The sequence below is a fragment of the Calliphora vicina genome, chromosome 5, assembly GCF_958450345.1.
Source record: "Calliphora vicina chromosome 5, idCalVici1.1, whole genome shotgun sequence".
Lineage (NCBI taxonomy): Eukaryota > Metazoa > Arthropoda > Insecta > Diptera > Calliphoridae > Calliphora > Calliphora vicina.
The window spans coordinates 24,242,960-24,268,133 of NC_088784.1; the positions used below are offsets into that span (position 1 = coordinate 24,242,960).

Sequence of the window (25,174 nt, forward strand, 5' to 3'; positions counted from 1 at the left end):
GGACTGGTCGTGATAGCGGCAGTGAAGAGGAAATCGATGATTTGAATAATAAACTGAGAGTGGTTAAAATGAATAAAAACTACATCAATGCCTTCTATTTTGGAAATTCAGAAACATTTTGGAATATTTTTGGGGGTAAAAAGGGGTTAATTCGTTTTTGCTAATTTTTTGCAATTCCATCTTTTTAGGAGAGTAAACGGGTAAAATTGTATTTTGGTACTTTTTTGTTACCCCATGAAACTTTTAAACCAATCAACATAGAAATAACTTTCAAATTGTATTCTTTACTTAAGTATTAAAAAACAACAAATATAATTTTGGTACTTTTTGGAAATTCAAACAATTAAGGGGTAAAAATTGTACCTATTTTTAGACAAATATTTGAAAATCTCTTACCAAAGATATTTACGAAAAAGAATATAATGTCATGTTAAAAAGAACGAAATTTTCAAAATTGCAACTTAAATATCTTTTAAATTATAAGAGATAACTTTGTGAAATAAACTGAAATTTCTTAACCTTCCCCCTTGCTTTATTAAAAAGTTTCATTCATTGAAATCTGTCCATATTTGTACAAAGTTTTCCAAACCAGAGCTGGTTGATTTTACACCCTGTATCTCAACTTGTATTCTAACAGGGTGTTCAGAAATTTCATTTTCCTAAAGCCATGGAGAGACATACAAAGCCATCAAGCAGTTAAGCGGATCCAAAGTCGCGACCACACAAAATATAATGGCCAGAAATGGCAACATCCTCAACCACATCGAATATCAACTTGGACGATGGAAAGAATTCTTTGAGTCTCCACTGCTGGCAACATACTCAGCAACAAATCAGAAAAAATCCAAGAGGAGACATCTCCACAGTACCACCGACTATCGAAGAAATAAAAAGAGCTGCTGCTAAGCTCAAGAACAATAAAACTGTTGGTGTCGACAATATACCACCGGAGTTCTTGAGGAAATGCTCTTCTCACATTCTTCCTTTATCGCGACCTTGAAGATTGTCTTATTCGTTATTGATCACTGATGAATTTTGCTCTCCAGCAATGTCCATAGGTGATGTATTGGGTCAATGTCTGAAGATTTTGGAGGATTAGGCAACATTAACAATATCAGCGTCACTGTGCTTATTGGAAATAAAAATCTTTAGATAACCACAATTTCTCTACACTCTGCTTTATATTTATTTTTAGAATGTCCATTTTTGAATCCATAAACTCCATAATACGTTCTCCTCCAGCTGCTAAACATTCTCAGATCTTGACTCAAGCACCTCATGCCAAAGAGATTTTTTCAATGGTTGGCGAAATTCGGTCTAAGATTATCATTTTGAGAACCTTCTGAACAGAGTTATGTTTCTCAAGTTCCTACATTCGGTTAGGTCACGCCTTCTTTCCATTCGGTAGGCATTCATAAATTCCAAACTACCAACTCCTCCAGCAGCCATACATCTCCATGACTCCCCCTCAGCCTGTAAGTGATTTCCTCTATATCATTTGCCTTCACTTTATACCAAAGACACAAAAAAAACTATTTTCCGAAGATATGAAATAACATTTTTTCCGACGAAAGCATGTTTTGTATCTTCGGAATAAAGGGAAGGTAAATGATATAGAGGAAATCAGGTACAGGCTGAGGGGGAGTCATGGAGATGTATGACTGCTGGAGGAGTAGGTAGTTTGGAATTTATGAATGTTCCTAACCGAATGTAGGAACTTGAGAAACATAACTCTGTTTAACAGCATCCAGAAGGTTCTCAAAATGATCATCTTACACCGAATTTCCATAACCATTGAAAAATCTCGATCGGAATAAACAGTGTGGAATCATCGAACAGTCCTCAGAGTACAACTTCCCGACCTTCTTAGTTTTTGAAGACTTCGAAAAAAGCATTCGATACCTTCAATAGACTCTCGAATATCCCATATAAAGGAGCTATATCTCTTATAAATGAGCTATACCTAACGCTCAATGTAAAGTGCGTTTCAAAGGCCAAGAAAGCCAGGATTTTGATATGAACACCGGCATGAGACAAGAATGTAGGCTATCACCAGTGTTTTTCTTCATATTTCTGGACACAGTTTTCAGTCTGGCAAACATCAAGGTACCAAATGGAAGCCAATGGCACTGGAACCAACGGCAATATGAACATCTTCAATTCAACTGCCAAACCAACCTGTTGTCAATTAGCAACCAAACTCCCGTCGCCCACGAAATCCGTCATCGTAAATGATCTTGGATGGGCCAAACGTTGTGTAAAGATATCTCCAACATAGCAAAGGCCAGTTTAGAATAAAATCCGAAAGGGAGAGAAAATGTGGGAAAACAACGAACAACATGGAATAGATTTGTAAAAGCGGAGCATCGACAAAGAGGGTAATGGACAAAGTTTTTATAAGACATAAAAATAAATCTGAATAGATATTTTTTTTTAATGTTCAGGGAATTATTGTTTTATTTTATTTTCCAATATATACAACTAACTAAATAATTGTCACACCAGTTTACAATGCGATTCTAATTCCAAAATCAAAAGAAGAAATTTCTATTTACTTTGCAGCGTCCAGTAATACCACAGTCTGGTACATGGGGTCTTGAACAGATAAAATATTTTGTAACAGGTGTGGTGCCACCACAAGCCTCTGTGGTCCACTTCAAATTTGCATCAGTATAAACACAATAATCAGGAGTAGGAGAAGGTTGTGAGCTTGCCCAGTTTGTATAATCCAATTTATTACCACTCGACAGCCATGTATAAACGGTTGCATCAGCCAAATTATTGCCGGACAACCAGAAACCATCATTTAAATGATCTACAAGACAGATAATTATATTACGCTTAATTAATGAACCTATATTTAAACTATTGTTGACTTACTCTGTTTAAACAAATAATTCTTCAAATTTGTCTGTTCCGTTTCCGATTCAATTGATGCCAAAGACATACCCGCCACGGTACAGGCATGATTAGCCTGATACCAATTAAGCTTTTTATCGGTCTTTATCAGATATTTCTTATTACCAATATCGGTAATTAAATCGCCTTCAACCTCAAGAGCAAATATTAAAGCCCATAAAACGACGCTCAAAGCCAATAAAACAGGTTTAGTAGTTGTAATCATTTTCGAAAAGTTAATGTATTATAACTTTCAAGTAGCAGCTATAACTATTGGGGTTTTGGATAATGTAAATCATATATATATAGGAGGAAATTTGTATATAATTAGCTATTTAAAGACATTGATTGATTTCAGTTAAGTAATTATTTAGATAATTGTCATTTAAGTTAAATTTAAATCAAATTAATATGGCTGTTATTATTTTAAATGAAAATCCAAATATCTTTTGACAAATTTAGGAATTTAGATAAATATAAAATCGCTTATAGTTTTTTTTTAGTCAAATTAAGGAAGGACAAAATTATATTTTTAATAGAATTTATAATAATGCATCCTTTGTAGATTTCCACAATTCTACGTTCACTAATATAATTTATTCAAAAAGAACCATTCAAATAAAGAAAAAGTACCATTCAACCAAATACATATATGCTTAATTTATTATTAATTATCCCTCTGTGGTTTCTCATTCAGTCAAGGTCTAGTGTTTAATTTCATATTTACAGTTTCATTATTATAAAACATATTAATAGCAGCATTAAAAAAACAAAACAAATTTAACTCTTGCAGGATCATGTCTGTCTTGTGTGTCTCTTTGAAAAAAGTACTAATGGTAGGGGAAAAAAGTACCCGTCAGTCCCCTTTTTGTGAATGCTAATTCATTCAGGATTATCGGAATATCGATCACAGATTGAGCTTTTTTTTATCTAAAATCTCAGTATTTACAATGTTATTAATGATTTTTATTCAAAAAGTACCATTAGAACAAAGAAAAAGTACCATAAAGGGTCCCCTGTATATTCTAACCCACTCAGTACCATATATTTCTAGTTTAATTGTTATATAGTCGATAATTTAAAATATTAAAAAAGTACCATTAGGAGAAAAAGTATTTCGCTGTTTTTGAAATTTTTTAATACTCAATTATGTCTCAAGCGATTAAAGTCTGTATTCATTTCTAAAAGTACCCGGATTTGGTTTAATCTAACCCTCACTCGAGTTCCAAAAAACAAACTTCTAGTTACTTTTTAATGAGTGGAGAACCAATGCTTAAAATTTTTGTCAAAATTCGCTTAATAATTTCGGATAAAATTTATTTTTGCCGTTTTTTTCCCCTTTTTGGTACTTTTTGTGTACACTTTGCAATTATATATATTTTATTAAAATAAATTTTCGTATCATATACTATATAAATGAGTACTAAAAATTTAAAAATTATTTAAAAAAAAAATAAATATTAGTAGAAAAAAAGTTCAACATTTTAACAAAAATAGCAATATTTCAGAAAAACTATGATTTTTCATTTCGTTATATAGGAAAAAGTACTAAAAATTGTAATGGTAGTAAAAAAATAGTAGTAGAAATGAAATAGTAAATTAATTTTAAATAAGAACACTTTAAATTAAAATTGTTAGATTAAAATTAAGAAATTGCCTAAAAAGTAGTAAAAAAATTAAATAGTAGTAGAAAAAAAATTCAAAATTTTAAACAAAAATAGCACTATTTAATAAAAACTAAGTCTTTTTTATTTCGTTATATAAGAAAAAGTACTAAAAATTAGAATAGTAGTAAAAAAATAAGTAGTAGAATAAAAATATTAAATTTTTTTAAAAAAAAAACTCTTGAAATTAAAATTTTTCGCTTAAAAACCAATAAAAATTAAAACTAAGAAATTGTGAAAAAAGTAGTAAAAAAAATAAAATAGTAGTAGAAAAAAAATTAAAAATTTTAACAAAACTAACACTATTTCAGAATAACTTCGATCTTTTTATTTCGTTATAGTGGAAAAAGTACTAAAAATTTGAATGGTAGTAAAAAAATAGTAGTAGAAAAAAAGTAGTAAATTTATTTTAAATAAAAACTCGTTAAATTAAAATTGTTTGATTAAAACTAAGAAATTATCTAAAAAGTAGAAAAAAATAAAATAGTAGTAGAAAAAAATTTTAAACAAAAATAGCACTATTTAATAAAAACTAAGTCTTTTTTCGTTTTTTTTATTTAAAAGCACTTAAAATTTAAATTTTTTGATTTAAAACTAAGAAATTGTGTAAAAAGTAGTAATAAAAATAAAATAGTAGTAGAAAAAAAAAAATCAAAATTTTTACAAAACTAATACTATTTCATAAAAACTAAGTCTTTTTTATTTCGTTATATAAGAAAAAGTACTAAAAATTAGAATAGTAGTAAAAAAATAAGTAGTAGAATAAAAATATTAAATTTTTTTTTAAAAACAAACTCTTGAAATTAAAATTTTTCGCTTAAAAACCAATAAAAATTAAAACTAAGAAATTGTGTAAAAAGTAGTAAAAAAAAATAAAATAGTAGTAGATAAAAATTAAAAATTTTAACAAAACTAACATTATTTCATAAAAACTAAGTCTTTTTTATTTCGTTAAGAAAAAGTACTAAAAATTAGAATGGTAGTAAAAAAATTAGTAGTAGAATAAAAGTATTCAATTTGTTATTAAAAACAAACTCTTGAAATTAAAATTTTTCGGTTAAAAAGCAATAAAAATTAAAACTAAGAAATTGAGTAAAAAGTAGTAAAAAAAAAAAAATAGTAGTAGAAAAAAAAATTAAAAATTTTAACAAAACTAAGTATATTTTATTTCGTTATATAGGAAAAAGTAATAAAAATTGGAATGGTAGTAAAAAAAAATAGTAGTAAAATAAAAGTATTAAATTTTTTTAAATAAAAACTCGTTAAATTAAGATTGTTTGATTAAAACTAAGAAATTGTGTAAAAGGTAGAAAAAAATAAAATAGTAGTAGAAAAAAAAAATTCAAAATTTTAAATTGAATTGAAATTATATATGAAAAAGTACTAAAAATTAGAATGGTAGTAAAAAATAGTAGTAGAATAAAAGTATTAAATTTTTTCTTAAAAAAAACTCTTAAAATTAAAATATTTCGATTAAAAACTAACAAAAACTAAAAACTAAGAAATTGCTTAAAAAGTATTAAAAAAAATAAAATAGTAGTAGAAAAAAAAATTCAAAATTTTAACAAAAATAACACTATTTCTAAAAACCTAAGTCTTTTTTATACATTACAACTATAATTAAGCATTATAATGGAAAATATAACGATTATCTCTCTTAATTATTAACTAATTCAACTAAAACTTTTCCTTTTTTACATAAATTACATTAAAATTCGTTTATATCTTAATACTAATTAACGAAAACATTAATTTACAATAATTTCCCCATTTATATCTAATCAATCAATGTCATACTAATATTTATTTCATTCTACTCTAAACTAAAGTTAAGTTTAACAAATTGTCTATATAAACTGTAAATGAAAACTTGAATAACTTAAGAAACCAGGAAACTTTTTGACAAAAACAAATAATGGCTCTAGGTTTTAAAATCTGTTTACTAACTTTAAGCTTAGTTTTGCTGAAACTATTAGTTGCGGTAAATGCTCAGGGCACTACCATAGGTGATAAATATTATCGTGTTATTACTTTGGAAAAAGTCAATTGGTATCGGGCCTATCAACTATGTGCGGCAGCGAATATGAAATTGGCCTCCATTGAATCGGAAAGTGATCTGACGGCTTTGAAAGAATTTTTATTTGCGAATTGTGAGTTAATTTTGAAACATTTCATAACAATAATTTAATTTGAAACATTTATATTCCCTATTTAGCTCTTCTCTTCAACAACTATTGGTTATCGGGCAATAATTTGGCCAGTCGTAGTGAATATGTGTGGCTTTATAGTGGCAATAAATTCTCTTACACCAATTGGGCTAATAATCAACCGGGTAATCTGGCAAATCGTTGTACACGTACCGGTGCTGACTTAAAATGGTCTGCAGATGCCTGTACTAGTGCCCATTATTATATCTGTTCGAGGCCAGTTGTACCGGATTGTGGTGTAAACGGGGGCTGTAGTTCAAGCTATAATTTGTCCTATTAGTGATTTTGTTTTCTTTAAAAATTTTATGAAAGAAAATCAATAAAAGTTTAAGGGAGTATTAAACAGATGATTTAAAAGAAATGTTTGTTTTTTTAAGGGTAAAATTTTAACTCCTTCACCTTCGTGAGAAGGGTATATATGTATAAGTTTGTCATTCCGTATGTAATTTCTACATTTTTCATTTCCGACCCTATAAAGTATATATATTCTGGATCCTTATAGATAGCGGAATCGATTAAGCCATGTCCGTCTGTCTGTTGAAATCAATATTCTGAAGAAACCAAATATTTTCGGGATGTAAATCTTCAATAATTCTGCCAGACATACTTTCGAGAAGTTTGCTATCAGCATAATCGGTCCACAAATGGCTGAGATTTGAGGAAAAAAACAGGACAACCTCGATTTTTGATCTATATCTGGATTACAAAGTCATTAATATAGACAACATGGATATCTAATGATGGATATTTCAAAGACCTTTGAAATGAACCATAGTAAATTGGACCTACAATGGGTCAAAATCGGAAAAATATTTTTTAACCCGATTTTTATTTTCACCAAAAGTTATTTTTCGCTAAATTTTTTAAAATTTTTTGTTTTCATATCACACTACTCTCTATGTGTCGAACGAATAAGATTCAGTTAAGCCATGCCGCAGAGTCGTGTAATATTAGAACATTATGACAATATGACATGATAGGATACCTTGTGAATCGACCAACTGCACAGTGGGGCAGAATCAACAAATTTTTTGTAAATAAATCTGGCATTTCTAAACGTCTGGTCAGATCTGTTCTAGTTCTGTTCTAGTTCTGTTCTAGTTCTGTTCTAGTTCTGTTCTAGTTCTGTTCTAGTTCTGTTCTAGTTCTGTTCTAGTTCTGTTCTAGTTCTGTTCTAGTTCTGTTCTAGTTCTGTTCTAGTTCTGTTCTAGTTCTGTTCTAGTTCTGTTCTAGTTCTGTTCTAGTTCTGTTCTAGTTCTGTTCTAGTTCTGTTCTAGTTCTGTTCTAGTTCTGTTCTAGTTCTGTTCTAGTTCTGTTCTAGTTCTGTTCTAGTTCTGTTCTAGTTCTGTTCTAGTTCTGTTCTAGTTCTGTTCTGTTCTAGTTCTGTTCTAGTTCTGTTCTAGTTCTGTTCTAGTTCTGTTCTAGTTCTGTTCTAGTTCTGTTCTAGTTCTGTTCTAGTTCTGTTCTAGTTCTGTTCTAGTTCTGTTCTGTTCTAGTTCTGTTCTAGTTCTGTTCTAGTTCTGTTCTGTTCTAGTTCTGTTCTAGTTCTGTTCTAGTTCTGTTCTAGTTCTGTTCTAGTTCTGTTCTAGTTCTGTTCTAGTTCTGTTCTAGTTCTGTTCTAGTTCTGTTCTAGTTCTGTTCTAGTTCTGTTCTAGTTCTGTTCGGCTCTCGGTCGGCTAATGACTAATTATAATTTTTTCCTACCTTGATCGTCTTTTTTAAAAATATAGGGCGTACATTTAGACCGAATGGACTGGAATTTTGTTTTGCTAGTTAGACAACTAAATTACCAATAATATATAAAAGATTTCAGAGTAATATCAGTTACAGATACAAAAATAAACGATTTTCAATTTAAAAATTCAAAAAAAAGTTTTTAGGGCGAAAAGGTTACTTAACTCTTTTTTTATTAAAAAAAAACTTTCTTCAAGAACATATAATAATTTTATGATTTTCTGTAAGGTATCTTTATAGAAAACATTTTGTTATAAAAAACATGTCCTATTTTTGGAATATATCGCCCATACGCCCTTCCGAATTTGAATTATTTTTTTGATCAAAATTTCAACTAAGAGCCAAATGTTCTAAAATGTCAAAGCAGGGATCAGAAAACTTAAAGCAGCCTTGGGAACCATAATGAGTTCCCTATTTATCTTTAAAGTATTTTGCCAGCCACAAAGGAAATGTGAACCCTATGGGCAAAATTTTAAAAAATACAACTTTTGGGATTTTTGTTACAATTTCTAGGAATTGTGGGATTCCCTTTGACCTTTTGACTAAGTATTTTTAAGCTTGGTATTAAGAATGTTTTTAAGAATAAAAAATGTTGAAAATTTCATTGAGTTTTGTTAATAAATAAGGATTTTATTATATAAAACAAATATTAAGAACCATTTTTTTGTTTAGATAAGTTAATTTCAAGTCAATATCTCAATTGGATTCAAAACTTTAAAAAAAACTCAGTCCTTCAAAAATTTTTCACTTTTTTTCAAATTAAAGAAGTCAAGCGAAACTTCCCGCATATGACGCTTTGTTGGTACAAAATTCATATTGTAATTAAACAATTTATTTATGCTTTCATTATATTTATTTCGTTATTTTAAAACTCATTTATTTACATATTTAAATAAGAAAATAATTTAAAAAATTATGGTGGGTTTTTGTAAACATTCTCCCTCAAAACTACATGGCGGCTCAACGAGTTTCTCACATATGAAGTAGTGTAAATTACTGCAAGAATCTCGGCGCCAATTAAAGGCGGCATTAGTGCTTACACAACGTTGGCTAGAGCTGGTGCCGGGACCAGAAGCCCAGCTGGAATAGCTGAAGGTTTTACCATTACCGAACCAAACAAAGTTACGACTTGCCGACAAATCATTGCCAGACAACCAGTATTGTTTTTCTAAGGCAGCTGTTAAGAGAGGGAAAAAAGAAATCAATTAATTATAACTTTATTATAACTTCTTAAAACTTACAATTCGAATACAACAAAGTCTTCAAGTTTGTCTGCTCCGTGGCCGATTCAATCGATGCCAAACTCATATTCATTTTAGCACAAGTTTGTAAAGCTCTATGCCAATTAACTCTAACTGCTTTCTCAACAAAATACTGTTTATTGCCGGCAATTTGTAGGACACCAATATTACTTAGGTCCAATTGCCCCTCCGTGGGGCTCAAAAGCATCAACAGAAAAACACCTAAAAGGCCAACCAACAATTTAAACGATAAAAACATTTTGCAAAAACGAAATGATTGTATAACTTTAAGAGTTTCAGAAAGTTTTGAAAATAAATGAAAATGAAAAAGGGCTTTTATAAAAACAAGAAAGACTTCCCTATAAAACAAACTCATTAAACATTTAGATAACTTATCTCTAAAACTATAACTTCAATGACAATTATTAATGACTGTAATTAATTTTAAATCGATTTTAAGTTCTCTTTAGCAAAATATAAATAATCAGGGCCAACAATAATTTACCACAATCCAAAACAAAATGTTGAAATATTTTGTTTTGAGCGTATTCCTTTTGGCTTTAACCTGGCAGGCGGAGGGGAATAACTTCAACAATACAGACGGCATCAGCATACCCCAGCCCCATTATGCCCAACTTAGAGTTAGTGCCAAGACCTATACATTTATTTTCACACCCGTCAACTGGTATACGGCCGTGGAGATATGTAATTCCCAAAATAAAGTTATAGCCAGTATAACCAGTGCTGAAGAAAATCGGAAACTATACAACGCTTTGTATAAGAAACGTAAATTGGATTCGTATAACTCTATAACTATAACTATTGGAATTGCTTATTCTAGGTCTCTTACACAGTAGATTTGCATTTTGGTTAGGCGCTACAGAATTGGGTCACAATGGTCGCTGGTCCTGGATTAATACGGGACGTCCACTTTTATACACCAACTGGGCAGCCAGTGAACCGAATAATGGTATCAACAAAGAACATTGCCTGCAATTGCTAAGTGATGGCAAATGGAATGATTATGATTGCGATAGTCGGCATCGAGTTGTATGTCAAAGTCGTCCTAGTTGTCAAAGTTAATTTTTCAATTATAATATTGATGGATGTAATAAATTAAAATGTGTTAATTACTAGGAGTCGTGCAAAAAAAAATATTGTGTTGAATTTACTCAGGTTAGTGGGATAAGACTAAAGAGACATCTATATAACAGTAGCTATAGATTCATCTATAGTCCAGAGACTATAGATTCATCTATAGTCCAGAGATTATAGATTCAACTATAGTCCAGAGACTATAGATTCATCTATAGTCTACAGACTATAGATTCATCTATAGTCCAGAGACTTTGTATTCATCTATAGTCCAGAGTTTATAGATTCTTCTATAGTCCAGATACTATAGATTCTTCTACAGTCCAGAGACTATAGATTCTTCTATAGTCCAGAGACTATAGATTCTTCTACAGTCCAGAGACTATAGATTCTTCTACAGTCCAGAGACTATAGATTCTTCTACAGTCCAGAGACTATAGATTCTTCTACAGTCCATTGACTATAGATTCTTCTATAGTCCAGAGACTATAGATTCTTCTACAGTCCAGAGACTATAGATTCATCTATAGTCCAGAGACTATAGATTCATCTACAGTCCAGAGACTATAGATTCTTCTACAGTCCAGAGACTATAGATTCATCTATAGTCCAGAGACTATAGATTCATCTACAGTCCAGAGACTATAGATTCTTCTATAGTTCAGACACTATAGATTCATCTATAGTTCAGAGACTATAGATTAATCAATAGCCCAAAGACTATAGATTCATTTATAGTCCAGAGACTGTAGATCAGTAGCAGTCCAGGACTATCAATTCTTCTTTAGTCCAGAGGACACCCTTTAAAATAATTCTTCTATAGTCCAGAGACTATAGATTCTTCTATAGTCCAGAGACTGTAGATTCATCTATAGTCCAGAGACTATAGATTCTTCTATAGTCCAGAGACTATAGATTCTTCTACAGTCCAGGGACTATAGATTCTTCTACAGTCCAGAGACTATAGCTTCTTCTACAGTCCAGAGACTATAGATTCTTCTATAGTCCAGAGACTATAGATTCTTCTACAGTCCAGAGACTATAGATTCTTCTACAGTCCAGAGACTATAGATTCTTCTACAGTCCAGGGACTATAGATTCTTCTACAGTCCAGAGACTATAGATTCTTCTACAGTCCAGAGACTATAGATTCTTCTATAGTTCAGAGACTATAGATTCTTCTACAGTCCAGAGACTATAGATTCTTCTACAGTCCAGAGACTATAGATTCTTCTACAGTCCAGAGACTATAGATTCATCTATAGTCCAGAGACTATAGATTCATCTACAGTCCAGAGACTATAGATTCTTCTACAGTCCAGAGACTATAGATTCATCTATAGTCCAGAGACTATAGATTCATCTACAGTCCAGGGACTATAGATTCTTCTATAGTTCAGACACTATAGATTCATCTATAGTTCAGAGACTATAGATTAATCTATAGCCCAAAGACTATAGATTCATTTATAGTCCAGAGACTGTAGATCAGTAGCAGTCCAGGACTATCAATTCTTCTTTAGTCCAGAGGACACCCTTTAAAATAATTCTTCTATAGTCCAGAGACTATAGATTCTTCTATAGTCCAGAGACTGTAGATTCATCTATAGTCCAGAGACTATAGATTCTTCTATAGTCCAGAGACTATAGATTCTTCTACAGTCCAGGGACTATAGATTCTTCTACAGTCCAGAGACTATAGCTTCTTCTACAGTCCAGAGACTATAGATTCTTCTACAGTCCAGGGACTATAGATTCTTCTATAGTCCAGAGACTATAGATTCTTCTACAGTCCAGAGACTATAGATTCTTCTACAGTCCAGGGACTATAGATTCTTCTACAGTCCAGAGACTATAGATTCTTCTACAGTCCAGAGACTATAGATTCTTCTATAGTTCAGAGACTATAGATTCTTCTACAGTCCAGAGACTATAGATTCTTCTACAGTCCAGAGACTATAGATTCTTCTACAGTCCAGAGACTATACATTCATCTATAGTCCAGAGACTATAGATTCATCTACAGTCCAGAGACTATAGATTCTTCTACAGTCCAGAGACTATAGATTCATCTATAGTCCAGAGACTAGAGATTCATCTACAGTCCAGGGACTATAGATTCTTCTACAGTCCAGAGACTATAGATTCTTCTATAGTTCAGACACTATAGATTCATCTATAGTTCAGAGACTATAGATTAATCTATAGCCCAAAGACTATAGATTCATTTATAGTCCAGAGACTGTAGATCAGTAGCAGTCCAGGACTATCAATTCTTCTTTAGTCCAGAGGACACCCTTTAAAATAATTCTTTTATAGTCCAGAGACTATAGATTCGTCTACAGTCCAGAGACTATAGATTCTTCTACAGTCCAGAGACTATAGATTCTTCTATAGTTCAGACACTATAGATTCTTCTATAGTCCAGACACTATAGATTCATCTATAGTTCAGAGACTATAGATTCATCTATAGTCCAGAGACTATAGATTCATCTATAGTCCAGAGACTATAGGATCTGTTACAGTCCAGGACTATCTATACTTCTTTAGTCCAGAGGACACCCTTTAAAATAATTTGAAATTATTGCCAATTTACATTTAATTAAACAGAAATTATTTCTTTATTTTCCAAAAAAATAATTAGTTTTTGTTATAAATTTAAATATTAAAATAACTTTCTTTCAAGAAAAAAAAGGTCAAACTCTGAAGGATAAATACATCAAAGCTACAACCACTAACCTAACAAAGCTGCCACCAACTACAAAGAAAGAACCAAGAAACCCCAATTCAATACAGAAAACAATATTTAACAAGGTCAGTAACAAGTAACTTTACAAAAATCCTTAACACATCCTGCACATCTTCTCCTATAAAATACCAGCAACAATAGTAATTAAGTTTCTTAAAATGCAAACAAGTTCATCAAGGAAATTATTTCAAACTCCCCCTATACGAGTTATAAAACTGACATTAAATGACATTTTCGCTTAATTTACTTTAAATACTGCACACAGAAGATATTGTTATCGCTGTTGTAATAGTTGTTTTTAGTATCATCAACTAATTACTGAAAAACAAAAACAAAACCAAACGAAAAAAAAACTAAGAACTAATGAAAGCTTGTCGCTCGTATTAGTGATGGTTGTCAATTGTTCAGCGGAGAAAGTTATTAAAAATCTAGTTGGTGCTTATGGAATGACATTTGGCAAAATAGTGGGGGGGAGGAAGAAGTAGATGATACTTATATATATGTAATTGTCAAAGCTAAACTGGGCTATAGATAAGAGTAGAAACTGGACCAAAGAGAGTGGCCTCTGGACTATAGCTGTTTCTGTAGTGTCTGGACAATAGACGAATCTATAGTCTCTGGACTATAGAAGGCTCTATAGTCTCTGGACTACAGAAGGCTCTATAGTCTCTGGACTATAGAAGGCTCTATAGTCTCTGGACTACAGAAGGCTCCATAGTCTCTGGACTGCAGAAGAATCTATAGGCTCTGGACTATAGAATCTATCGTGTCTGGACTATAGAAGAATCTATAGTGTCTGGACTGTAGACGAATCTATAGTCTCTGGACTATAGATGAATCTATAGTCTCTGGACTATAGAAGAATCTATAGGCTCTGGACTATAGAATCTATCGTGTCTGGACTATAGAAGAATCTATAGTGTCTGGACTGTAGACGAATCTATAGTCTCTGGACTATAGATGAATCTATAGTCTCTGGACTATAGAAGAATCTATAGTCTCTGGACTATAGAAGAATCTATAGTCTCTGGACTATAGAAGAATCTATAGTCTCTGGACTATAGAAGAATCTATAGTCTCTGGACTATAGAAGAATCTATAGTCTCTGGACTATAGAAGAATCTATACTCTCTGGACTATAGATGAATCTATAGTCTCTTGACTATAGAAGTCTCTATAGTCTCTTGACTATAGAAGGCACTATAGTCTCTGGACTATAGAAGGCTCTATAGTCTCTGGAATATAAATGACTCTATAGTCTCTGGAATATAGATGACTCTATAGTCACTGGACTATAGAAGGCTCTATAGTCTATGGACTACAGAAGTCTCTATAGTCTCTTGACTATAGAAGACTCTATAGTCACTGGACTATAGAAGGCTCTATAGTCTATGGACTACAGAAGTCTCTATAGTCTCTTGACTATAGAAGGCTCTATAGTCACTGGACTCTGGTCACAAATCGAAGGATTGCAATGGAACCCCTAGATGTATCATATGCCAAGAAGCAGGACTACGGAACATCAAACACTTTATTGGCAGTACATCATGCGTTGCAAATAGAAGAAACATACTGGGGAAACATGATTAAAGTTCTTCAGGTAAATCTTGGAAATGGAAGACATGCACAAGATTTGTTGCTACATAAAATATCAGAAAGCAACATAGACGCAGTACTTATAAGTGAACAATATAGGAAAGCGGAATCCCAAGTTTGGTTCGAGGATGTAACGAAACGGGCAGCAATAGTAATTATAGACAACAATAATATTACCATTAATGAAGTCTGTAAAGAAAACGAGGGTTTTGTATATGCCACGTTAAATGGCATCAGAATATATAGCTGTTACTTTTCGCCAAGCATGGAAATCGAGAAATTTACAGAGCACCTACACAAACTTGATATGAGCATCAGAACATCGAAAGGAAGAGTCATAATCGGCGGCGATTTCAATAGTAAATCCCCAGAATGGAATTCGAAGACCCTAGATAAAAGAGGAAAAAATGTTAGTGAGATGATTGCTTCACTGGGGCTAATAATATATAATAATGGCAACAGTGCAACATTTAGAGGTGGAGGAGGATGTAGTATTATTGATATTACATTCGGAAGTCCTGATCTGTGTAATGATATAATGAACTGGAAAGTGTTAGAGGATTTGACACTTAGCGACCACCAGTACATAACCTTCAATATTGACAAGAATACCATGACGCAATATGTCGAACTTAATCTTCCCAGATGGAATGTGAGAAAATTGAATGCTAGAGAATACACGAACATGATGCAACAGATACAACAAATAACTGACCTTGAACATACTACCATGGAGAATATAGTGAGCACCACGGAAAAAGTCATTACAAAATGCTGTAATGCTGCCATGCCGAAGGTTAAAGAATATAACAGGACGAAAAGTCCAGCATTTTGGTGGACTGCTAAGATAGGCCAACTAAGAAACGAGTGCTTACGGGCACGAAGAATGTCAACACGTAACCCGTTAGATAACACACTTGCAGAAAATTACAAAAAGTCGAGAAAGAAACTTAGAATGGAGATCAAAAAGAGTAAAATCGAGAAATGGAAGGAGCTATGCAGTAACATAGATGCTGACCCATGGGGAAAACCCTACAAAATAATCAGTAAGAAAATGCATAAAAGAATACCATTACCTGGTATTAAAGAACCAATTTGGGCGTCTAAAATAGTTGCCACACTATTTCCAAGAGAAACAAAGGGACAAATAATTAGCTCTAAACTTCCAATAGTGAACGAATATTTTCCGTTTGATATAGAAGAACTAAACAGAGCATGTGCAAAACTAAAATTGGGCAAAAGCCCGGGACCTGATGGAATACCAAATGAAGTTCTTAAACTGACAATCCAACTATGGCCAGAATTATTATTGGATACATACAACAAATGTTTTAGAAACAGTATTTTCCCGAAATGCTGGAAGACACAGAAATTAGTATTGCTTCGTAAGGGGTCGAAACCATTAAATCAGCCAAATTCGTATAGACCACTGTGTATGTTAAATACATTAGGGAAACTCTACGAAATCTTAATTTCCTTCAGACTTGAGAAGGAGATAAAGAGAGTGGGAGGGTTATCCACAAGACAATACGGTTTCCAGAAAGGAAAAAGCACTGTAGGTGCTATACACAGAGTAACTGATATAGCTGAAGCAGCGAAAATGTCAAAAGGGTTTTGTACAATTATCACCCTAGATGTAAAAAATGCTTTCAACACTGTACGTTGGAGAGTAGTGCTAGACTCTTGCAAAAGCAGAGGTATAAATAACTATCTGTACAATATAGTTGCAGACTATCTCTGTGATAGAGTTCTTATGTACGAAACCGATATCGGCATGAAGGAATATCGTATAACGGCAGGTGTACCGCAAGGATCGGTCCTTGGACCTCTTTTATGGAACATAATGTATGATGGACTTCTTAATATGAAACTACCAAAGGGTGCACATATCATTGGATACGCTGATGATGTAGCTTTAGTTATCTCACATACGTTGCCACAAGCTCTAGAAATTATTGCAAATGATAGCCTTAACCGATGTGATAGGTGGCTACATGAACATGGTCTTCAAATAGCCGCTGAAAAAACGGAAGCAATACTGATTACTAATCGCAGAATATTTAAAATGCCGGAGATAAGAATACAATGCAAACATGTAATTTTTAGCCAGAGTTTGCGATATCTGGGTGTTCAACTCGATTCCCGACTTAACTTCAAGGTTCATGTACATTCTATTCGTGATAAGGCTTTGAGAACTGCAAATATACTTGCAAGCATTATGCCTAACAAAAACGGACCTAAAGACTCTACAAGGAGACTTATAAACAGTGTGATACACTCACAAATGTTATATGCTGCCCCAATATTTGCTTCAGCATTGAGAACAAAATATATCTATGCGCAGCTCCTAAAACCACAAAGAATGAGTGCCTTAAGAGTAATATCAGCATACAGAACTGTTTCCACCAGTGCAGCACAAGTTCTCTCCGAAATTCCCCCCATTGATCTTCTTATTTTGGAGCGAGAAGAAATATGGAAGAAAAGTATGATGGAAACTGATCGGGGAAGTAACTCTCTCAACTCTCTCAACATCAAAATAATAAAACAAGAAGCTAGAGAAAATCTTATGAAGAAATGGCAAGAACGATGGGAAGGTGACGAACGTGGCAGGTGGACATATAGACTCATACCAGACATAAATCACTGGATTAAACGAAGACATGGTGGGATGCAATATTACTTAACGCAGATAATGACCGGACATGGTAACTTTAACTCGTATCTAATGCGGTTTAAGATCAGAGAATATGCATATTGCGACGACTGTGGTTCTGAGGATGATAACGCCGAACATGTTCTCTTTCACTGCAGTAAATGGAATAATAAGAGATCAACTTTGAACGAAGCGATTGGAGCTACACTTACCCCTGAGAACATAGTAGGGGAAATGCTCAAATCTGAAATTTTTTGGAAGCTGTGCCAGGAATTCATTGTCCATATAATGCACTATAGAAGTAATCGAAATTCCGAACCCCTAATCTCAAATGAGGATGGGGGAGTAGGATTTACACAATGAGAATGATATATGGTCAATAAACCATCTACTCCGATGAAATGCGCGAGTGGTACCGGGGTGGGTTGGGGATGAAATCGTGGGGCCACTAGTTGACGGTGCGCTGTCACTACGTCCTATTAAAAAAAAAAAAAAAAAAAAAAAAAAAAAAAAGTCACTGGACTATAGAAGGCTCTATAGTCTCAGGACTATAGAAGTCTCTATAGTCTCTGGACTATAGAAGGCTCTATAGTCTCTGGACTACAGAAGTCTCTATAGTCTCTGGACTATAGAAGGCTCTATAGTCTCTTGACTATAGAAGACTCTATAGTCACTGGACTATAGAAGGCTCTATAGTCTATGGACTACAGAAGTCTCTATAGTCTCTGGACTATAGAAGTCTCTATAGTCTCTGGCCCACAGAAGGCTGTATAGTCTCTGGACTATAGAAGTCTCTATAGTCTCTGGACTATAGAAGGCTCTATAGTCTCTTGACTATAGAAGACTCTATAGTCACTGGACTATAGAAGGCTCTATAGTCTATGGACTACAGAAGTCTCTATAGTCTATGGACTACAGAAGTCTCTATAGTCTCTGGACTATAGAAGTCTCTATAGTCTCTGGCCCATAGAAGGCTCTATAGTCTCTGGACTATAGAAGGCTCTATAGTCTCTGGACTATAGAAGGCTCTATAGAATCTGGACTATAGAAGGCTCTATAGTCTCAGGACTATAGAAGTCTCTATAGTCTCTGGCCCATAGAAGGCTCTATAGTCTCTGGACTATAGAAGGCTCTATAGTCTCTGGACTATAGAAGGCTCTATAGTCTCTGGACTATAGAAGGCTCTATAGTCTCTGGACTATAGAAGGCTCTATAGTCTCTGGACTATAGAAGGCTCTATAGTCTCTGGACTATAGAAGGCTCTATAGTCTATGGACTACAGAAGTCTCTATAGTCTATGGACTACAGAAGTCTCTATAGTCTGTGTACTATAGAAGGCTCTATAGTCTATGGACTACAGAAGGCTCTATAGTCTCTGGACTATAGAAGGCTCTATAGTCTCTGGACTATAGAAGGCTCTATAGTCTATGGACTACAGAAGTCTCTATAGTCTCTGGACTATAGAAGGCTCTATAGTCTCTGGACTATAGAAGGTTCTATAGTATCTGGACTATAGAAGGTTCTATAGTATCTGGACTATAGAGGGCTATATAGTCTCTGGACTTTAGAAGGCTTTATGGTCTCTGAACTTTAGATGAGACTATAGTCTCTGGATTGCAATGATGACTAATCCCACTAACCTAAATCAATTCAACATAAGCTATATTTTATTTGCACGACTCGGAGTAATTAACTCATTTTAATTTATTACATTCATCAATATTATAATTAAAAAAATAACATTAGCAACTAGGACGATTTTGACATATAACCAGTTGCTGACTATCGCAATCATAATCATTCCATTGTCCATTACTTAGCAATTGCAGGCAATGTTCTCTGTTATAACCATTATTCGGTTCACCAGGTCCCCAGTTGGTGTAGAAAAGTGGACGTCCCGTATTAAACCAGGTCCAACGACCATGATGTCCCAAATCTGTAGCGCCTAACCAAAAGTTGGATCCAGTGTTTACAAGACCTAAAACGATCAATAGGATTTTAGTTATATAAATATATATGTATGTTAATTACTAATTCAATTTACGGTTCATGTATAAAGTGTCGTATATTCTGGAGCTCTCATCAGAGCTGGTTATAGTGGCTATAACTTGATTTTGGGAATTACACAATTCCACGGCCGTGTACCAATTAACAGGTGTGAAAATAAACGTATAGGTCTTGTCACTAACGCTAAATTGGGCATATCGGGGCTGGGGTATTATGATGCCATCTGTATTGTTAACTGGAGTAACATCAAAGTCATCCTTTACAGCTATCTGGTCTTCGCCAAAGGTTTGCCAGGTTAAAGCCAAAAGAAATACGCTCAATACAAAATATTTCAACATTTTGCTTTAGATTGAATTGTGGTGAATTATTATTTGCTGCTCAGATAATTTATACTTTACTTAAGAGAACTTAAAACCGATTTAAAAGTAATTAGAGTCATTAATTATTGTCATTGAAGTTATAATTTTAGAGATAAGATATATTCATGGCTTAACTGAGCGCCAATTTGACATGATTACTATTGGTATCCAGATTGGATTATAATATTATAAGTTATATTATCTCTAAAATTATAACTTCAATGACAATAATTAATGACTTTTAAATCGGTGTTAAGTAAGGTATAAATAATCTGGCCCGCCAATAATTTACCACAATCCAATCTAAAGCAAAATGTTGAAATATTTTGTATTGAGCGTATTTCTTTTGGCTTTAACCTGGCAAGCCTTTGGCGACGACCAGATAGCGGTAAAGGATGACTTTGGTGTTACTCCCGTTAATAATACAGATGGCATCATAATACCCCAGCCCCGATATGCCCAATTTAGTGTTAGTGACAAGACCTATACGTTTATTTACACACCTGTCAATTGGTATACGGCCGTGGAATTGTGTAATTCCCAAAATCAAGTTATAGCCAGTATAACCAGCTCTGATGAGAGCTCCAGAATATACGACACCTTATACATGAACCGTAAATTGAATTAGTAAATAACATATATGTATATTTATAAAACTAATCCTATTGATCGTTTTAGATCTTGTAAACACTGGATCTTCGTTTTGGTTAGGCGCTACAGAAATGGGACATTATGGTCGTTGGGCCTGGTTTAATACGGGACGTCCAGCTTTGTACACCAACTGGAAAGCCGGTGAACCGAATAATCTTTACAACAAAGAACATTGCCTGCAAATGCTAAGTGATGGAACATGGAATGATTTGGATTGCGATAGTCAGCTACTAGTTATATGTCAAAATCGTCCTGGTTGCTAATGTTATTTTTTTTAATTATAATATTGATGAATGTAATAAATTAAAATGAGTTAATAACTCTGAGTAGTGCAATTGAAATATTATGTTGAATTGATTCAGTTTAGTGTAAAATGGTGAATATATTTTTTGGGAATATAGCGCATTTATCTAGAGACATTTGGTGCTAAAGCTGTTCATTATAATGCCATTATTATTTGTTTCGATACGTTATAATGCTATTATAATTTGTTATAATACATTATAATGCCATTATATTTTTTTAGAATCCATTATAACTCCATTATAATTTGTTATAATACATTATAATGCCATTATTATTTGTTATAATACATTATAATGCCATTATAATTTGTTAGAATCCATTATAATGCCCTTATAATTTGTTATAATACATTATAATGCCATTATAATTTGTTATAATACATTATAATGCAATTATAATATGTTAGAATCCATTATAATTTGTTATAATACATTATAATGCCATTATTATTTGTTATAATACATTATAATGCCTTTATAATTTGTTAGAATCCATTATAATGCCATTATAATTTGTTATAATACATTATAATGCCATTATAATTTATTATAATACATTATAATGCCATTATAATTTATTATAATACATTATAATGTCATTATAATATGTTAGAATCTATTATAACTCCATTATAATTTGTTATAATACATTATAATGCCATTATAATTTGTTATAATACATTATAATGCCATTATAATTTGTTATAATACATTATAATGCCCTTATAATTTGTTATAATACATTATAATACCATTATAATTTGTTATAATACATTATAATGCCATTAAAACTTGTTATAATATATTATAATGCCATTATAATTTGTTATAATACATTATAATGCCATTATATTTTTTTAGAATCCATTATAACTCCATTATAATTTGTTATAATACATTATAATGCCATTATTATTTGTTATAATACATTATAATTTGTTATAATACATTATAATGCCATTATAATTTGTTAGAATCCATTATAATGCCCTTATAATTTGTTATAATACATTATAATGCCATTATAATTTGTTATAATACATTATAATGCAATTATAATATGTTAGAATCCATTATAATTTGTTAAAATACATTATAATGCCATTATTATTTGTTATAATACATTATAATGCCTTTATAATTTGTTAGAATCCATTATAATGCCATTATAATTTGTTATAATACATTATAATGCCATTATAATTTATTATAATACATTATAATGCCATTATAATTTATTATAATACATTATAATGTCATTATAATATGTTAGAATCTATTATAACTCCATTATAATTTGTTATAATACATTATAATGCCATTATAATTTGTTATAATACATTATAATGCCATTATAATTTGTTATAATACATTATAATGCCCTTATAATTTGTTATAATACATTATAATACCATTATAATTTGTTATAATACATTATAATGCCATTAAAACTTGTTATAATATATTATAATGCCATTATAATATGTTATAATACATTATAATGCCATTATAATTTGTAATAATACATTATAATGCCATTATAATATGTTATAATACATTATAATGCCTTTATAATTTGTTATAATACATTATAATGCCATTATAATTTGTTATAATACATTATAATGCCATTATAATTTGTTATAATACATTATAATGCCATTATAATTTGTTATAATATATTATAATGCCCTTATAATTTGTTATAATACATTATAATACCATTATAATTTGTTATAATACATTATAATGCCATTAAAACTTGTTATAATATATTATAATGCCATTATAATTTGTTATAATACATTATAATGCCATTATAATTTGTAATAATACATTATAATGCCATTATAATTTGTTATAATACATTATAATGCCTTTATAATTTGTTATAATACATTATAATGCCATTATAATTTGTTATAATACATTATAATGCCATTATAATTTGTTATAATACATTACAATGCCATTATAATTTGTTATAATACATTATAATGCCTTTATAATTTGTTATAATACATTATAATGCCATTATAATTTGTTATAATACATTATAATGCCTTTATAATTTGTTATAATACATTATAATGCCATTATAATTTGTTATAATACATTATAATCCCTTTATAATTTGTTATAATACATTACAATGCCATTATAATTTGTTATAATACATTATAATGCCATTATAATTTGTTATAATACATTACAATGCCATTATAATTTGTTATAATACATTATAATGCCTTTATAATTTGTTATAATACATTATGATACATTATAATACCCTTATAATTTGTTATAATACATTATAATGCCATTATAATTTGTTATAATGCCTTTATAATTTGTTATAATACATTATAATGCCATTATAATTTGTTATAATACGTTATAATGCCATTCTAATTTGTTATAATACATTATAATGCCATTATAATTTGTTATAATACATTATAATTCCATTATAATTTGTTATAATACATTATAAGGCCATTATAATTTGTTATAATACATTATAATGCCATTATAATTTGTTAAAATACATTATAATGCCATTATAATTTGTTATAATACATTATAATGCCATTCTAATTTGTTATAATACATTATAATGCCATTATAATGTGTTATAATACATTATAATGTCATTATTATTTGTTATAATACATTATAATACCATTATTATTTGTTATAATACATTATAATACATTATAATACCCTTATAATTTGTTATAATACATTATAATTCCATTATAATTTGTTATAATACATTACAATGCCATTATAATTTATTATAATACATTAGAATGCCATTATAAATTGTTCGTATACATTACAATTTGTTATTATACATTATAATGTATTCTACTACAATTTTATGCCACTATAAACAACCTAAGCACCTCTTAAAGTTTGCTTAAATCAAAAACTATATTTGCAATTGTTGTTCATGCAATTGCATGTTCTTTTATGTTTCTATTAAAATAAAAACCATTTGATAAAAAGCTTTATTTGAAACAACCAAAAAGGATACAAAATACACTACAAATAATAGTTTACACTAAACAAACCAGTGAGAAATGAGCCACAGCTAAGTCTGTAAGGTCTTCCTTATACTCCAGCAATATAACAGAAATACATTCAACAAAAATGTCTTAATCCCTGAACAAGAGGGTGTAAAACATTTAGTGTCCTTTTTATACAGAACTTGTTAGTTTTATTTAAAAAAAAAAAAATATGATAAACAAATCCTTGACCTAACATAATTCAGATTTTCTTATTTTATTTTAGTATTTTTTAGTTTTGAAACAAATCTCCCCCAATTGTCAAGAAAATAACAGCCAAAAATTATGGGTATTGGAAAATGTAAAGTAAAAAAAATAAAATTAGATTTCATTGTTAAAGAATGCTTGCTTTAAGATTTCCATAGAGTAACTATATCCTCGATTTTATGAGTTTTACTTTTCCCCTATTTTTGTTGCTTTAACATGAATTTAACTATTGGAACATATCAAAATTTACGATCACTACGTGAAATTGCATTATTGTCATATTTGGAGAAAATACAGGGATGGCAAATTATTGAAAGGGTGAGGCAACAGGAGATGGAGATGAGATATCCTGTTGACAATTAATCAAATTTAAAACAAAATCAGGAGTTGTCATCAGCAGAACTGTGAAGATTCTACTTGAATTCGAAATGCTAAAGTCTAATGGAAAAACAAACCTTCAAATCTCTTTCAAATACAGAATTAACACAACTTTTTAAAACACCTTATCTTAATAATTGTTTTCTAAAACACACACTCCATATCAAATACTTGCAAATACAAACATTTTATTTTTTTCCAACAAAGAAAAAATGTTGCATATAAAGGCAATACTTACAATTCCTTTAAGTTGCAGCCAGCAGCAGTAGCAGCAAACAGCATGCCACCCAGTTGTTAACAATATTTTGCATGAATGTTTACAATGATACAGATGACATTGAAACGACCTTGTTGCAT

General features: G+C 31.2%; 6 protein-coding genes across 6 annotated transcripts; 3 read left to right on the top strand and 3 right to left on the bottom strand.

Annotated features, from left to right (window-relative positions):
- Positions 1-2,531: 2,531 nt before the first annotated feature.
- On the bottom strand, positions 2,532-3,124 carry LOC135961142 (C-type lectin 37Db-like). Its single transcript, XM_065512639.1, has 2 exons — positions 2,881-3,124; positions 2,532-2,815 (listed from the first exon to the last, which is right to left on the bottom strand). The coding sequence occupies exons 1-2, from the start codon at positions 3,122-3,124 to the stop codon at positions 2,532-2,534; spliced, it is 528 nt and encodes a 175-aa protein (XP_065368711.1).
- Positions 3,125-6,477: 3,353 nt separating this feature from the next.
- Positions 6,478-7,079, top strand: LOC135961143 (C-type lectin 37Da-like). Its single transcript, XM_065512640.1, has 2 exons — positions 6,478-6,712; positions 6,778-7,079. The coding sequence occupies exons 1-2, from the start codon at positions 6,478-6,480 to the stop codon at positions 7,047-7,049; spliced, it is 507 nt and encodes a 168-aa protein (XP_065368712.1). The 3' UTR covers positions 7,050-7,079.
- Positions 7,080-9,408: 2,329 nt separating this feature from the next.
- On the bottom strand, positions 9,409-10,003 carry LOC135961144 (lectin subunit alpha-like). The gene is made up of 2 exons (XM_065512641.1): positions 9,745-10,003; positions 9,409-9,680 (listed from the first exon to the last, which is right to left on the bottom strand). The coding sequence occupies exons 1-2, from the start codon at positions 10,001-10,003 to the stop codon at positions 9,409-9,411; spliced, it is 531 nt and encodes a 176-aa protein (XP_065368713.1).
- A 262-nt stretch (positions 10,004-10,265) lies between these two features.
- On the top strand, positions 10,266-10,827 carry LOC135961146 (perlucin-like protein). Its single transcript, XM_065512642.1, has 2 exons — positions 10,266-10,530; positions 10,586-10,827. Exons 1-2 carry the CDS (start codon positions 10,266-10,268, stop codon positions 10,825-10,827), a joined length of 507 nt encoding a protein of 168 aa, XP_065368714.1.
- Positions 10,828-19,581: 8,754 nt separating this feature from the next.
- On the bottom strand, positions 19,582-20,184 carry LOC135961147 (perlucin-like). Its single transcript, XM_065512643.1, has 2 exons — positions 19,884-20,184; positions 19,582-19,817 (listed from the first exon to the last, which is right to left on the bottom strand). Exons 1-2 carry the CDS (start codon positions 20,182-20,184, stop codon positions 19,582-19,584), a joined length of 537 nt encoding a protein of 178 aa, XP_065368715.1.
- A 334-nt stretch (positions 20,185-20,518) lies between these two features.
- On the top strand, positions 20,519-21,119 carry LOC135961148 (C-type mannose receptor 2-like). The gene is made up of 2 exons (XM_065512645.1): positions 20,519-20,819; positions 20,884-21,119. The coding sequence occupies exons 1-2, from the start codon at positions 20,519-20,521 to the stop codon at positions 21,117-21,119; spliced, it is 537 nt and encodes a 178-aa protein (XP_065368717.1).
- The last annotated feature ends 4,055 nt before the right edge of the window (positions 21,120-25,174 follow it).

What these genes read in the sequence shown, in the direction of transcription:
- LOC135961142 (XM_065512639.1), bottom strand. Translation starts at nt 3,124, where the DNA reads ATGATTACAACTACTAAACCTGTTTTATTGGCTTTGAGCGTCGTTTTA. An exon ending in GAATTATTTGTTTAAACAGA is followed by an intron (nt 2,816 to 2,880) that starts GTAAGTCAACAA and finishes TCTGTCTTGTAG; the next exon opens with ATCATTTAAATGATGGTTTC.
- LOC135961143 (XM_065512640.1), top strand. Translation starts at nt 6,478, where the DNA reads ATGGCTCTAGGTTTTAAAATCTGTTTACTAACTTTAAGCTTAGTTTTG. An exon ending in AGAATTTTTATTTGCGAATT is followed by an intron (nt 6,713 to 6,777) that starts GTGAGTTAATTT and finishes TTCCCTATTTAG; the next exon opens with CTCTTCTCTTCAACAACTAT.
- LOC135961144 (XM_065512641.1), bottom strand. Translation starts at nt 10,003, where the DNA reads ATGTTTTTATCGTTTAAATTGTTGGTTGGCCTTTTAGGTGTTTTTCTG. An exon ending in GACTTTGTTGTATTCGAATT is followed by an intron (nt 9,681 to 9,744) that starts GTAAGTTTTAAG and finishes CTCTCTTAACAG; the next exon opens with CTGCCTTAGAAAAACAATAC.
- LOC135961146 (XM_065512642.1), top strand. Translation starts at nt 10,266, where the DNA reads ATGTTGAAATATTTTGTTTTGAGCGTATTCCTTTTGGCTTTAACCTGG. An exon ending in CAACGCTTTGTATAAGAAAC is followed by an intron (nt 10,531 to 10,585) that starts GTAAATTGGATT and finishes TGCTTATTCTAG; the next exon opens with GTCTCTTACACAGTAGATTT.
- LOC135961147 (XM_065512643.1), bottom strand. Translation starts at nt 20,184, where the DNA reads ATGTTGAAATATTTTGTATTGAGCGTATTTCTTTTGGCTTTAACCTGG. An exon ending in CGACACTTTATACATGAACC is followed by an intron (nt 19,818 to 19,883) that starts GTAAATTGAATT and finishes TGATCGTTTTAG; the next exon opens with GTCTTGTAAACACTGGATCC.
- LOC135961148 (XM_065512645.1), top strand. Translation starts at nt 20,519, where the DNA reads ATGTTGAAATATTTTGTATTGAGCGTATTTCTTTTGGCTTTAACCTGG. An exon ending in CGACACCTTATACATGAACC is followed by an intron (nt 20,820 to 20,883) that starts GTAAATTGAATT and finishes TGATCGTTTTAG; the next exon opens with ATCTTGTAAACACTGGATCT.